Here is a 16496-nt window from a genome sequence, read left to right as displayed (position 1 = left end):
AGAAAAGAAATAAAAGGAATCCAAATTGGGAAAGAAGAAGTAAAATTGTCACTATTTGCAGTTGACATGATATTGTATGTAGAAAATGCTAATAATGCTACCAGAAGACTGCTAGAGCTCATCAGTGAATCTGGTAAAGTTGCAGGATACAAAATTAATACACAGAAATCTATTGCATTTCTATACACTAATAACAAAAGAATAGAGAGATTAAAGAAACAGTTCCATTTACCACTGCATCAAAAAGAATAAAATACTCTGGAAGAAACGTATCTAAGGAGGCAAAAACCTATACTGCAAAAACTATAAGACCTGATGAAAGAAGTCAAAGATGACACAAACAGATGAAAAGAAATAACCATGTTCTTAGACTGAAATAATCAATATTGTTAAAATGACTATACTACTCAAAGCAAACTACAGATTCAGTGAAATCCCTATCAAATTACCAATGGCATTTTTCATATAATTGGGACAAAAAAAATTTAATTTGTGTGAAAACACAAAAGACCCTGAATAGCTAAAGCAATCTTGTTAAAGAAAAAGAGTCAGAGGAATCAGGCTGCCTGACTCCAGACTATTTACTATAAAGCTACATAAATCAGAACAGCTTGGTACTAGCACAAAAACAAAATTATAGATCACTGTAACAGGACATAAACTCCAGAGATAGCCCTACTCAGCTATGGTCACCTATTCTATGACAAAGGAAACCAGAATATTCAGTGGTGAGGAGAAAGTCTCTTCAATAAGTGGTTCTGGGAAAACTGGAAAGCTACATGTAAAAGAATGAAATTAGAATATTCTCTAAACTATATATAAAAATTAAATGGGTTAAAACTCAAATGTAAGACTGAATACTATAAAACTCTTAGTGGAAAACACAGGCAGAATACTCCTTAGCACAAACCACAGCAATAACTTTTTTGATCCTCTTAGAGTAATAGAAATAGAAACAAAAATAAGCAAATGGAACCTAATTAAACTCAAAAGCATCTGTACAGCAAAGGAAATCTTTAAAAAAAGAATGAGAAGATAACCCACTGAATGGGAGAAAATATTTGCAAATGATTTGACTGACAAAGGATTAATCTCCAAAATTTACAAATAGTTCCTGCAGCTCAATATCAAACAACAACCTAATCTATTAATAAGCAGAAGATCTAGTAGTCATTTCTGCAAAGAAGACCTATAGATGGCCCAAAGACACAGCATCACTATTAGAGAAATGCAAATCAAAGATGCTCAACATCACTAATTATTAAGAAGAATGCAATCAAAAATATCATACAATGAGATATCACCTCACACCAGTAAGAATGGCCATCCTCAAAGTCTACAAATAATAAATGCTGGAGAGGGTGTGGAGAAAAAGGGAACCCTCCTACACTATTGGTATTGCTGCAGCCACTATGGAAAACAGTATGGAGGTTCCTTAAAAAACTAAAAATGGAGTTACCGTACCAAGATATCCCACTCCTGGGCATATATCCGGAGAAAATCATGGTTCAAAAAGATACATGCATCCCAATGTTCATTGCAGCACTGTTTGCAAGAGCCAGAACGTGGAAGTAACCGAACTGTCCACTGACAGAGGGATGGACAAAGAAGATGTGGCACGTATATGCAGTGGAATATTGCTTAGTCATTAAAAAGAATGTAATAATGCTATTTACAGCAACATGGATCAACCTGAAGATTATCATACTAAGGCAGACACAGAAAGACAAATGTCAGTGATACTGCTTATATGTAGACTCTAAGGGGAAAAAAAAAAAAGAATTTAGTTACAAAACAGGAACAGACTCACAGAATTAGAAAACAAACTTATGTTTACTGGGGGAAAGGGTGGGATGGGGAGGTATAATTGGGAGTTTGGGATTGATATATACACACTGTTACTTTTAAAATAAATAAGCAGCAGGATTTTATTATATAGCACAGGGAACTCTGCTCAATACTCAAAACAACCTAAATGGGAAAACAACTTTAAAAAGAATAGATGCATGTATAACTGAATCACTTTGCTATACACATGAAACTAACACAATATTGTTAATCAACAATACTCAAATATAAAATAAAAATTTAAACGAAACGTAAGATGATTCCACATTGACTTGTACTCTCAATGCATGTACCCATCTCTCTAGATTGGTACCTCAAAGAATTTCTACAGATAAAGTTACAGGGATTATAAATTCACAATTTGGAATCATTACATTTATGAGGAAATAAACCCATCTTAAGGAAAAGTCAACAAAACAATAACATGTGGAATTATATTCATAAGGATAGCAGATAATTATCAGATACTAAGTTCAAAACTGTATATTTAATATGGTTGAAAAAGTTAAGGGGGGAGGATAAAAGTCTGAGAGGATATTTAATGTTTGGGCATATTTCAAAAGAATCAAGTACAGTAATTGAAATGAGAACCTTAATGGAAATATTACAAAATTTATTAGACTCAGTTGGGTAGAAAATTAGAAGAAAAATCTGAAGAAATTTCTCAGTGAACAAGCCAGAAAGGTTAACATATGAAGAATGTAAGATAATGGAGTGATAAAGTTCAAATGCATCTTATTGAAACAATATAGATAATTGTGGGAAAGCAATGTTCAAATAATGGCTGAGAATTTTCCAGAATTTATGATAAAGCTAATCTTAATAGTCAAGAAGTGTATATTAAAGTTAATGGATACCTAGATACATTTTAGTGAAACTTCAGAACATCAAACACAAAGTGAAAATATTAAAACCAACCTGAGATAAAACTATAAAGGGTTGATGATTAGACATAGCAAACAACAGTAAGAGCTTCCAGTTCTAGCCACTGTCAGGTAGCTCCTATTGGATCAATCCTCCCACAAAAAAATAACTACAAACTCTGTAGTCTCATACATGTATATATGTCTGTATATGTATATATGCACCATGCAGGGTGGTTAAAATTCAGGTATAATAGAAACCTCACAGTATTACTGGTTTAAAGTGGCAGAATGTAGAGTTTGAAGTAAACAAGCTGGAAAGGGAGATAGGAAATCTTAGGATAGGAAAGACAGAGGTTGCAGTTGGGGTTCAAACAAATTAACTGCCTACTTTAAGAAATATGACACTCTTTGTAAGAGCATAACTGAATTCAGAGCCTCTACAACATTATCATTCTAATTGTCCAAGATACTAAATAATGAGTATACAAGCAAACAGGAAAATATGAACCACACTCAGCAGAAAAGGCAATTAATTAATGGATAACAACCCTCAGATGTCCCAAATGATGGAACCTGCAGGAAAGGATTTTTTAAATATTATAACTGTGCTTAAGGAAAAAAAGGAAAATAGAGTTGGCTCTAGAAACGTGCAGAGGTTAGGGCCCTGACCCTCCAAGCAGTGGAAAATCTATCTATAATGTATAGTCAGCCCTCTGTATCTACACTTCCTCCATATCTGTGGTTCCACCTTCATGGATTCAACCAAATGCAAACCGTGTAGTATGGTAGTATTTAATATTGGAAAAAATGCACAAATAAGTGGACCCCTGCAGTTTAAACTAGTTTTGTCCAAGGGTTAACTATGTGTTTATAATGAATGGACAGGAAACCTCAGCAAACAGGAACTGTAAAAAAGAAATGGAAATTTTATACAGTGAGATTTCAAGATTTGAAACAATAAGAATAATATGTTCAAAGTTTTGAAGAAAATTAGAAATCTAATCTATCTAGAAAACTGTCTTTCTTCAATAAAGATGAAATAATGACATCTCTAGCCTAACAAACACATTAACTTCACTTCTGTCTCATCTAGCTTTTATAAGATGTACTTAGGAAGAAGTGTGTAGCTTATATATAAATTCACATGCATGCAGTATTCCCAATAAAACTTTTTAAAAATTCTGTATCTGTAGCAGAAGTTTAACAATGGAAACAGCCTATGATGAAGGCAGAAAAAAGCACTGGGGAAAACCTATTAAAGAAAATTATTTATAGCATTATATGTGAGATATTCATACAAAGCCCCAAAGTATACATGAAAGAAAGGGGGAAGGCTCATGTGAGATGCAAAAGGACAGGATTCTACTCTGATGAAGGGGATCATAGCTGAGAACACATAGCTGGCTCCTCAGACATCAGAATGTACTCACCGTAGAAAGAATAAGATCCAGAAGGGCACATCAGGATTGAGGAGCATCAGATACCCATTCTGCTTTAGAATTTTATGTTACCCTAAATTTTTATGGATCCTTTCCAGCCAAGAAAATCCACAGCCAAAATATGTTGAAGCTATTTACCTCCTTCCTCCCTCCTCTTTTTCTCTTTTTGTTGTTGTTCCCAGAAAGACATATTGCGTTAGGAATAAACATATATTTAAAGAATACAAAGAGGTAGAGGGAAAGAGGAAAAAAGAAAAATTTCCCCATCAGATTTTAGAGGCCATCTATATCTTATCAAAACAGAAACAAAGATTGATTTCTTTTTGTGAAAATAAAATTGTATAAGAAAATATTTACAGGATTTGAATGGTGTCATTTACTTTCAATATTATTTGCCATATATCAGGATCTTTCATGGTGGTGAAGCTTAAAAAGTAATCCATCAGTTCAGTTCAGTCGCTCAGTCATGTCCAACTCTTTGCAACCCCATGAATTGCAGCACGCCAGGCCTCCCTGTCCTGTCCATCACCAACTCCCAGAGTTTACCCAAATTCATGTCCATCGAGTCGGTGATGCTATTCAGCCATCTCATCCTCTGTTGTCCCCTTCTCCTTCTGCCCCCAGTCCCTCCCAGCATCAGAGTCTTCCAATGAGTCAACTCTTCACATGAGGTGGCCAAAGTACTGGAGTTTCAACCTTAGCATCAGTCCTTCCAAAGAACACCCAGGACTGATCTCCTTTAGAATGGACTGGCTGGATCTCCTTGCAGTCCAAGGGACTCTCAAGGATCTTCTCCAACACCACAGTTCAAAAGGATCAATTCTTTGGCGCTCAGCTTTCTTCACAGTCCAGCTCTCACATCCATACATGACCACAGGAAAAACCATAGCCTTGACTAGATGGACCTTTGTTGGCAAAGGAATATCTCTGCTTTTTAATATGCTATCTAGGTTGGTCATAACTTTCCTTTGAAGGAGTAAGTGTCTTTTAATTTCATGGCTGCAATCACCGTCTGTTTTAGGGAGCCCAAAAAACATAAAGTCTGACACTGTTTCCCCATCTATCTCCCATGAAGTGATGGGACCAGATGCCATGATCTTCGTTTTCTGAATGTTGAGCTTTAAGCCAACTTTTTAATTCTCCTCTTCTACTTTCATCAAGAGGCTTTTTAGTTCCTCTTCACTTTCTGCCATAAGGGTGGTGTCATCTGCATATCTGAGGTTATTGATATTTCTCCTGGCAATCTTGATTCCAGCTTGTGCTTCTTCCAGCCCAGTGTTTCTCATGATGTACTCTGCATAGAAGTTAAATAAGCAGGGTGACAATATGCAGTCTTGACATACTCCTTTTCCTATCTGGACCAGTCTGTTGTTCCATGTTCAGTTCTAACTGTTGCTTCCTGACCTGCATATAGGTTTCTCAAGAGGCAGGTTAGGTGGTCTGGTATTCTCATCTCTTGAAGAATTTTCCACAGTTTATTGTGATCCACACAGTCAAAGGCTTTGGCATAGTCAATAAAGCAGAAATAGATGTTTTTCTGGAACTCTCTTGCTTTTTCCATGATACAGCGGATGTTGGCAATTTGATCTCTGGTTCCTCTGCCTTTTCTAATACCAGCTTGAACATCTGGAAGTTCATGGTTCACATACTGCTGAAGCCTGGCTTGGAGAATTTTGAGCATTACTTTACTAGCGTGTGAGATGAGTGCAATTGTGCAGTAGTTTGAGCATTCTTTGGCATTGCCCTTCTTTGGGATTGGAATGAAAACTGACCTTTTCCAGTCCTGTGGCCAGTGCTGAGTTTTCCAAATTTGCTGGCATATTGAGTGCAGCACTTTCACAGCATCATCTTTCAGGATTTGAAATAGCTCAACTGGAATTCCATCACCTCTACTAGCTTTGTTCATAGTGATGCTTTCTAAGGCCCACTTGACTTCACCTTCCAAGATGTCTGGCTCTAGGTGAGTGATCACACCATCATGATTATCTGGGTCATGAAGCTCTTTTTTGTACAGTTCCCCTATGTATTCTTGCCACCTCATCTTAATATCTTCTGCTTCTGTTAGGTCCATACCATTTCTGTCCTTTATTGAGCCCATCTTTGCATGAAATGTTCCATAGGATAACATATTTAAATACTGATAACTTTAGAGATGTTCTGACCAGAAGGATAGTTTTTAAATTATAACACTCAACCTGGAAGATCAAAATAGTAATAGCCCATTATGAAAATGGACATAGCTACAGATATATTCATATTGACCATACTTCAGTTACACATGAGAGTAATAGTATTTTTAATCACCTAATGTAAATGGGCTCAATGTAAATACTATAGAATACATACATCAAAGATTCAGGTGATTCATGAAGATTAAGTAGTATGCATATAATTTGTTATTTTATGAATATTAGTAAGCCTTCTTTGGCTTTGTTCATTTTCTACTTGCAGTTAGCTACTGGAAGTTTTCTTTTTATCTGCATAGAAAATGTAGTTTTTCTCTTTTGCAAAGTTCCATAGGAAAAAAGGTAAAACTGAATATTTCCCATGACATTTCATAAAAAAAAAAATGGTCTTCCAGTTCGTAGACTTCTAAACCAGAGTTTAAAATTTATGTTACATAATAAGAGTCTATATCTAGTGTATATTGTTTATTTTGCCTGCTTTTCCAATGTCTTGGGAAAGCAGAGTGCTATTAGGTTTTCCTAACATTTTCATTTTAATTTTCTATGAAAAGATTAAACTGCCTTGAAAATTAATACCAAAAGATTCCAATTCATATTTTCTTGTTATCTCTTTCTTGAGAGGTAAAGTGGCAATAAAATGAAGGAAAGAATTAAAGTGAAATGAATTATTTTCGACTTATCTGAAATATACTATGATTCGCATTGTATAATATTGCCAATGATAGTTCTAGGACTGTGTTATTTAGGCTTTTATAGAGCTGAGTTAGCTGAACTGAATTAATGATTGATTTCTAAAAGCTTCCCTTAAGTAATATTAATCTATTTTTGCCTTTTTATATCCTAGGTGCCCAAACCAGTAGATTACTCTTGCCAACCCTGGTAAGTATTAAAAATGTTTATGTCACTGAGTTGAAATACCATACCTTTAGCTCAAGAACACCTTAAATTGGGAGTAGTAAACTACATTCCATTTCCATTTGTCCTGGCTAAAGGTGTTTTCACATGTAACAGAACACCATAATGAATGTATATATTGCTGACCTTTTCCATATCTTTATCAGAGAGTGGTGCATGTGAGTACAAGCGCAAGTACTTGGCTGTAAATCCAAAGTTTATCGTAGCCAAAAGTGGAATGGGACATGGGCAAATATGCATATTGTGTTTTAGAATAGGTTTCATGAAGTTGAGGTGGGGGGAAATGTATAATTTCATTGTCTGAAACAAAAACTTAGCCCAGAAAGGGTTGTTGTTGTTTAGTTGCTAAGTCGTGTCTGACTTTTGCAACCCCATGGACTATAGCACACCAGGCTTCCCTTTCCTTCACTATCTCCCAGAGTTTGCTCAAATACATGTCCATTGAATCGGTGATGCTATCCAACCACCTCATTCTCTGTAGCCACCTTCTCCTCCTGCCCTCAATCATTCCCAGCATTAGAGTCTTTATCAAGGAGTTGGCTCTTTGTATCATGTGGCCAGAGTATTGGAGCTTCACCTCCATTATCAGTCCTTCTAATGAACATTTAGGGTTAATTTCTTTTAGGATTGACTGTTTTGATCTGCTCGCAGTCCAAGGGACTCTCAAAAGTCTTCTCCAGCACCACGATGCAAAAGCATCAATTCTTCAATTTTCAGCCTTCTTTATGGTCCAACTCTCACATCCATACCTGACCACTGGAAAAACCATAGCTTTGACTATACTTTTTCTTCATCTATTTGCTATGATGGGACCAGATGCCATGATCTTTGTTTTTTGAATGTTGAGTTTTAAGCCAGTTTTTTCACTTTCTTCTCTCACTCTCATCAAGAAGCTCTTCAGTTCCTCTTCACATTGTGCCATTAAAGTAGTAGCATGTGTATATCTGAAGTTGTTGATATTTCTCCTAGCAATCTTGATTCCAGCTTGTGATTCATGCAGCCCAACATTTCACGTGATATATTCTACCTATAAGTTAAATAAGCAGGGTGACAATATACAGCTTTGACATACTCCTTTCCCAATTTTGAACCAGTACATTGTTACATGTCCAGCTCTAACTGTTGCTTCTTGACTTGCATACAGGTTTCTCAGGAGATGGACATGGTGATCTGGTATTCCCATCTCTAAGAACTTTTCACAGTTTGATGTGATCTACACAGTCAAAGGCTTTAGTGTAGTCAATGAAGCAGATGTTTTTCTGGAATTCCCTTGCTTTCTCCATGATCCATTGAATGTTGGCATTTGATGGTTCCTTCACCTTTTCTAAATCCAGCTTGAACATCTGGAAGTTCTTGGTTCATGTACTGTTGAAGCCTAGCTTAAAGGATTTTGGGCATAAGAGTATAACCTTGTTAGCTTGTGAAATGAGTGTAACTGTAAGGTAGTTTGAATATTGGCATTGCCCTTCTTTGGGATTGGAATGAAAACTGACCTTTTCCAGTCCTGTGGCCACTGCTGAATTTTCCAAATTTGCTGACATTGAGTGCAGCACTTTCACAGCATCATATTTTAGGGTTTGAGATAGCTCAGCTGGAATTCCATCACCTCCACTAGCTTTGTTTGTAGTAATGCTTCCTAGGTCCACTTGACTTCACACTCTAGGATGTCTGGCTCTAGGTAAGTGACCACATCATTGTGGTTATCTGGGTCATTAAGACCTTTTTTGTATAATTCTTCTATGTATTCTTGCCACCTTTGCTTAATCTCTTATGTTTCTGTTAGGTCCTTATCATTTCTGTCCTTTATCATGCCCATCCTTGTATGAAATATTCCCTTGATATCTCCAATTTTCTTAAAGAGTTCTCTATTCTTTCTCATTCAATAGTTTTCCTCTATTTCTTTGCATTGTTCCTTATACAGATGTTGGAAAGATGAAGTAAAATGTGTATAATACTAAGTACATAGTAAGTACCCAAAATATGTTAATTATCATCATATGTTGATTATAACTATTCTAAGTAGTTTTTCTGGTTGAAGATGTCATTTTCTCTTAAACTCATAATGTCTAAAAAGTAAAAATCATTATCTACTGTTTCCTTGTTTCTGTTAGTGATATGGCTAACCTCCTCTTAAAATGACTGCTTCTATTTTTATTTTCTTGATATTGAAATAAGTGCATACAAATTAGAAATCAGGGTATGAATATAAATGAGGTATTCTGAGAGTATATGGTAAGTACTAGTTCAGTTTGCAAGTGTAGGTAACACCTGAGTTTTTTTGATATTTCAAACTGATCATTTTCTGCCATATAACCAAAGCATGAAAAATGTCAGGTGACTGTAGGAACACACTGTCCATAGTGTGGGATCCTTTCCCCAGCAGTCTTACTCTTCCTCCCCAGCCACATCTGCTTTGTGTAATCATGGTCTGTTTTCTCTGACATCCTTCCCTGGCTTTACCACTGAGCCTGCTGAGAAATTATAGCAGGTCTGTGATAGAACTGGAAATCTTTGTTATATGTTTACCTGTCTTAAGACAAATTTGAGGTCTTAGTTTTCATGGAATTAAAGACTGTAACCCTGACAAATTAATTTTGGAGAACAGAACTGATAGCATGGATAATCAAACTGTAAAACATCAAGAACTGGTGAAGTCATGAAAGTGTGATAATAGTTTCCTTCTCTTTTCTTTTACTATTTCTATATAAGAAGGCATAATAGTTATAAAACTAATGACTTTAGAGAAATACGAATGCCACACACAAGATGGATTGATACCTGCGAACCATTCAGAACACAGGAGATTAGCTTTTGAATCCTTTGTTTTAAAATGTACCCTTGCCAATATGTAAAACTCTATTGAAATTATGACCAAATAGTATTGTTCCTAATGATAAAAAAAATCAAGATGTTTAGATGAGGGAACACCCTTGAAAACAGTAAGAAATAAAGATAATAGAATTTCAAAATTACTTTTTCTTTTCTAAGAAACTTGGGACAGTTTCTTCACACTAAGCAGGCAGTTTCATGTGAAATGCTTTCTGCTAAGGAACAAAATGATCTACTATATCAGCAAAAGAAACCTTCAATTTTAGAAAAACTAAACTGTTTAGAGAAAAATTACACTGTGGTTTTCAAGTCATTAAGAGGGCTTAGTCTCAGTTGGTAAAGAATCCACCTGCAATGCAGGAGACCCCAGTTCGATTCCCGGGTCAGGAAGATCTCCTGGAGAAGGGCTAGACTACCTACTCCAGTATTTTTGGTCTTCCCTTGTGGCTTAGCTGGTAACAAATCCACCTGAAGTGCGGGAGACCTGGGTTCTATCCCTGGGTTGGGAAGATCCCCTGGAGAAGGGAAAGGCTACCCACTCTGGTATTCTGGCCTGAAGAATTACATGAACTGTATAGTCCATGGGGTCACAAAGAGTCAGACAGGACTGAGCGACTTTCACTTTCTCAAGTCATTAAGGAGTTGACTATCCTTATTATTTTCACATTTTAAAGCTGTTCCCATAAGGTAAACTTTGTCTCTTTTATAAGCCATGAAATAAAACAGAGTTCAAGGTGATTATCTGCAGTCTGTGTTTTTGGGTGTCATGAAGACTGGGATGAGACATGGGGCTTAAATCTGGGGAACTGTCTGAAAATCCTTATGGAGAAAAGGATGCAGATACCAGTGTCCCTGGCTCATCCTCCAAGAAATCAGACAACTTACCGTTCCCTCCCTTAGCAAGAAATATGAATTAGAGGGTACATTACTTGGAAAAATTGAGCCATATGAGGCCTAGACTTGGAAAGAGCAGGCCCAGCAAAAATTGGCAGAGATGCTATACTGAAAACAGATCAGTCAAATTAAGGAAAGTCAGTATACAGACTGATGATGATCCTCAGTTCCTTTGTATAGCTCAGTTTCAGTACTGTGACAGCTGTGTCTCACACACATGGACTACTCTCTTCTTCCATCCAGATAGGAATTTGGAAGATTTTTCTCTAAAGAAATGGAATAGACTTAGAATTAAAAAACCTAAAATCCAGCCCCATCATCAGCTTCTTCCCAAAGGATCAGGTTCCAACCTGGTGAGCCTCCCATACTGCTCCCACACAGAACTCCCAGTCAGTTCTTGGATGCCTTTCTCGCTTTCTTTTTTCTTTTTTTTTTTTTAATTGAAGGATAATTGCTTTACAGAATTTTGTTGTTTTCTGACAAACCTCAACATGAATCAGTCATACGTATACATATATCCCCTCCCTTTTGAACCTCCCTCCCATCTCCCTCACCATCCCGTCCCTCTAGGTTGATACAGAGCTCTGTTTAAGTTTCCTGAGCCATACAGCAAAATGTGAGCAGACAACAAAGAGTAACCAGACATTTGAGAAAAGCCTTGAAGTAGAGAAAAAAATAAATGTCAAAAAGAAACTTGGAAGAATTACAAACATTAGCATGGGCAGAAGAGAGAAGCCTTTAATTTATATTCTCAGAATTAAGAGATAATATATCCATACGAGTGAGCTGGATGTTTTATAAAAGAGACAGAGACTGAGAATGAAGAAGAGCTCTCTAAGTATTGAGTAGAGAAATTGGAAAATAAAGTTGAATAAATCCTCTAGAAAATCAAAGAGAGATAACAGAGAAAAGATAGAGCAGACAACTGACCTGAGAAGTCTGGCCTTCATTTAATAAGAACTTGAGAAAGAGAAACTAACAATTATATATATAAAAAAAGACAAAACAAAAATTTTTTTAGAACTGAAAGCTATATGACTCTACATCAAAGATGCTCCTGAGAACGCAGGACAACAATGAACTTTTTAGTACAGCATATAACTGGAAGGCTTATTATTATGAACTTTGCTATACAGAGCAATAAATTTGAGTTTCCAGAGAGGGGAAAAAAAAAAAGATTACCTACGAAGACTCAGAAATCAGAATGGCACTGAATTGGAAGTTAGAACAGCAGAACAGTGCCTTAAAATTTGAGAAGAAAATGATTTGTCACCTAGAATTATTTAGCCAGCCAAATTGTGAATTAAGGATTACTGAGTAAAATACATTATGAGACCTTCTAACTATTACATCCCATATATTCATTTAAGATCTGAGGAATTAGCTAGTAAACCAGGAAAGAGGGAGATACAAAACCTAGGAAATGGGAGTGAAGGGATTCCAGAACTACACTAATTCAGCAGGCTTGGAGAGAAAGCAGTGGTGATTAGACCAAGAGGGTGGAGGGTTTGGGAAAAATGGATGTCTCCATAGAAAGAATTAATAGGTACAGTACATGGTGCTGAACAGGTATCATTGCGGGGTTTATAATTTGGAGAATTTGCAAAAAAAAAATTGGGTAGGAATTGCTCAAGGAAGCTTGAGCAAACAAAAACTTGAGGACTTGTTTTTTGATGTCAGATGTTCTTTGAATGTGACAACGTGACAAAACTGGGTCAGATGATGGCTAGGCTTTGGGGCATTTGCAGAAAGCAGAGTGAGGGGCAGCACTATGGCGGCATGAGCATCAGCGGAGAAACAGAGGTTTTCTGTCTTGGAATCTGAAATTGATAAAAACTCAGAAGGCCAAGAGAGAGAAGGAGGGCCTGAGAAAATATTTGAAAAGATTATAGCCAAATACTTCCCTAACATGAGAAAGGAAACATTCACTCAAATCCAGGAAGTGCAGCATTCCATACAAGATAAGCCAAGAAGGAACATATTAACACGTATTAATCAAACAGACAAAAATAAAAGACAAAGAAAACAATATTAAAATCAACAAGGGAAAAGCAACAAATAACATATAAGGGAACCCTGATAAGGTTATCTGCTGATTTTTAAGCAGAAATTCTGCAGACCAGAGGGAGTGGCACAATATATTTAATGTGATGAAAGGGAAAAAGCTACAACCAAAAATACTCTATCCAGCAAGGGTCTCATTCAGTGGAGAAATCAGAAGTTTCACAGATAAGCAAAAACTAAGAGAATTCAGCACCAGCTGACCACCTTTGCAACAAATGCTAAAGGAACTTCTGTAGGTGGAAAAGAAAAGGCCACAGCTAGAATCAAGAAAACTACAAATGGGAAATCTCACTGGTAAGAGAGATTTTCCTAAACATAGAAAATCATCCATATACAAATATGATATCAAAACCAGCAATTTTGAGAAGAGGAGAATACAAATGCAGGATACTGGAGATGAACTTGAAATTAAGGGATCTGCAACATAAAACAATTGTGTATATTTGTAGACTGCTATATCGAAATGTCATGGGAGATACATAATGGGAGAAGACAGGATGGCAGGGTAGAAGGACATGAATTCACCAGAGATACAGCCAAGAGGTTCATGAAAAGATGCTGAACACTGCTAATTATTAGAGAAATGCAAATCAAAACTACAATGAGGAATCACCTCACACCAGTCATTATGACCATCATCAAAAAATCTACAAAAAATAAGTGCTCCAGATGGTGTGGAGAAAGGTGAACCCTCCTGCACTGTTGGTGGGAATGTAAATTGGTGCAGTCACTATAGAGAACAGTATTTAGGTTCCTTACAAAACTAAAAATAAAGCTACCATATGATCCAGCAGTCCCACACCTGGGCATATATTTGGAGAAAACCATGGTTCAAAAGGATACGTGCATCCCAACGTTCATTGCCATGCTGTTTACAATAGCTAAGACATGGAAGCAGCCTAAAACTCCAGTGATGGATGACTGGATAAAGATGTGGTATGTATATACAAAAGGTATAACTTAGCCATAAAAAGAATGAAATGACTCAGCCATAGAAAAAAATGAAATAATGCTATTTGCAGCAACATGGATAGACTTGGAGATTATCATACTAAGTGAAGTGAGACAGAGAAAGACAAATATATGACATCAGTTTATATACAGAGTCTTAAAAAATAATACAAATGAACTTATTCACAAAACAAACAGACTCACAGACTTAGAGAACTTAGGGTTACTGAGAGGAAAGGTCAGGCAGGAGGGATAGATTGGGAGTTTGGGATTGACATGTACATACTGCTATACTGAAAATAGATAATCAACAAGGATCTACTGTATAGCATAGAGAACTCTGCTTTATCTCTGTAATAACCTAAATGAGAAAATAATTTTGAAACAATACATACACACACACACACACACACACACACATATATATATAACTGAATCAGTTATATAACTTCTCTGCTGTCAGATGAAACTAACACAACATTGTTAATCAAATATACTCCAATATAAAATAAAATTTTAAAAATAATAAAATTGTTTTTAAATGCTGTACCCATGGTGGTTCAGCACTAAAGAATCCACCTGCCAATGCAGGAAATGCAGCTTTGATCCCTGAGTGAGAAATATTCCCTGGAGAAGGAAATGGCAACCCACTCCAGTATTCTTGCCTGGGAAATTGCATGGAGAGCAGAGCCTGGAGGGCTATAGTCCATGAAGTTGCAAAGAATTGGACACAACTTAGCAACTAAAGAACAACAACATATATTTTAACTTAAAATAAACTACATTACCACTCAAAAACAACAACAACCAACCTCCTGGGAACCACAAACCAAAAATCTACAATTGAAACACACAATTAAAAAAACAAAGCAATCCAAACACATCACTACAGATAGACATCAAATGAGGAGAGAACAAAAGAAGAGGGGAAGAAAAAGATCTTCAAAAACAAATTCAGTCTCCTTGAACTGAACCAGGAATAAATGGAAAGTATGTGAACAGATCAATCATAAGAATAAGAATATTTTAACATTGAATTTGTCCCTTTTAATGTTATGGAATTTTTGTATGCTTAAGCCAGCAGAGTTTGGGAACAACAGAATTTTGGTTTTGAAAATATCTTTTAAAAATTCTATTTGCTATTAGTAGTTTCTTAAGAAAATTGGTTATCAAAATTGCGGACTATAAGAATTAATCTTATATCTAAAAAATAATTATTAAAAAAAATTTAAATTGTCCCTAAATTTTCTTAATACTCAAAGGAGATTTTATTTCATACTGTTTTACCTAGAAAATGTGAAATTTTGGAGGAATGTGTGTATATGTGTGCACGTGTGTATATCTGAGTGTGTCTTCCATAGGCCATCCTTCCCTAAAGTCTTTTTCTTTCTTGACGCTAAACTCTCCACAGCCCTCCCCCATGGACGGTAGCCTACCAGGCTCCTCTGTCCATGGGATTTTCCAAGCAATAGCCCTGGAGTGGGTTGCCATTTCCTTCTCCAGGGGATCTTCCCAACCCAGGGATCTAACCTGGGTCTCCCGCATTGTAGACTGACGCTTTACCATCTGAGCCACCAGGGAAGTCCCTCTCTGACCCAATACCCACTAAATTCCTCCCTTTTTTCCATTTATTTATTGATAAGTATTTAGTGTGTTTGGCATTGTTCACTTCACTGTTGTAATCTTTGTAGAGATTACAGTATCTTTGTTTGAATGTATTCAAAGGACATTTTTCCGTATTGTTTTTTGAAATAGTTAGTATAGCAGTAAAAACAGTTCAGATCTGCCACTAAATTAAAATCCTGCCAGATGCTTATTTTTAGCCTCTCTTCTCTTTCAGGTACATTACCCAAATTTTCTGTGTCCTTGTTTCTCACAGGTATGCTGGAGCCATGGAAAGACTGCAGGCAGAGACTGAACTTATTAACAGGGTAAACAGTACTTACCTTGTGAGACACAGGACCAGAGAGTCAGGAGAATACGCAATTAGCATTAAGTAAGTAGGACAAGAAATAGCTTTCCTGTTTTCATAATTGCATAGATTATCTGACATGTGCAACACTGAAGTTGAAAACCCAGGTTCTAATTGCAGCAGAAATAATGCATCATCTCTCTAGACAGTTCATTAATACTTGAAAATATCTGTTAGAAAAAAATGGTATTAAGTGTTATAGGCTGCTAATTGGCATACCAGATTTCTTTCATAACACTGTGCTTTGGTGACTTGATGTGTGTATATTTCTAGTAAATCCTAAGAATTATAAATTACTAGATTTTATTTTATTTTCTGTATTCTCAAAGTGATCTTATAAATAAATTGGGCAGAATGATTGGTCAAATCTAATGCCCCCCAATCTCACTTCAAAAATTGCTTATATCTTCAACCAATCTAGTGAATATATTTTGTTAATTAGCTGTCACCAGTGTATTGGCATAGGTATATATTTTGTCTTCAGAATTAATTCCTATAATGTTATTGGGGCATGCCCTCTGGTAATTATTGA

The 16496-nt window shown here is 36.2% G+C and overlaps 1 protein-coding gene across 2 annotated transcripts in view; it reads left to right on the top strand.

The window, feature by feature from the left end:
• The window catches only part of VAV3 (vav guanine nucleotide exchange factor 3), a 428368-nt gene that overhangs the window by 379544 nt on the left and 32328 nt on the right, over window positions 1-16496 (top strand). For both annotated transcript variants that reach the window (XM_069599254.1, XM_069599261.1), the window contains exons 22-23: window positions 7184-7218; window positions 15872-15988. In XM_069599254.1, coding sequence (XP_069455355.1) covers window positions 7184-7218; window positions 15872-15988 — 152 coding nt within the window. The remainder of the gene's footprint in view (window positions 1-7183; window positions 7219-15871; window positions 15989-16496) is intronic.

The sequence above is a fragment of the Ovis canadensis genome, chromosome 1 (genome assembly GCF_042477335.2).
Source record: "Ovis canadensis isolate MfBH-ARS-UI-01 breed Bighorn chromosome 1, ARS-UI_OviCan_v2, whole genome shotgun sequence".
Lineage (NCBI taxonomy): Eukaryota > Metazoa > Chordata > Mammalia > Artiodactyla > Bovidae > Ovis > Ovis canadensis.
This window is presented reverse-complemented; position numbering and strand designations above follow the sequence as displayed.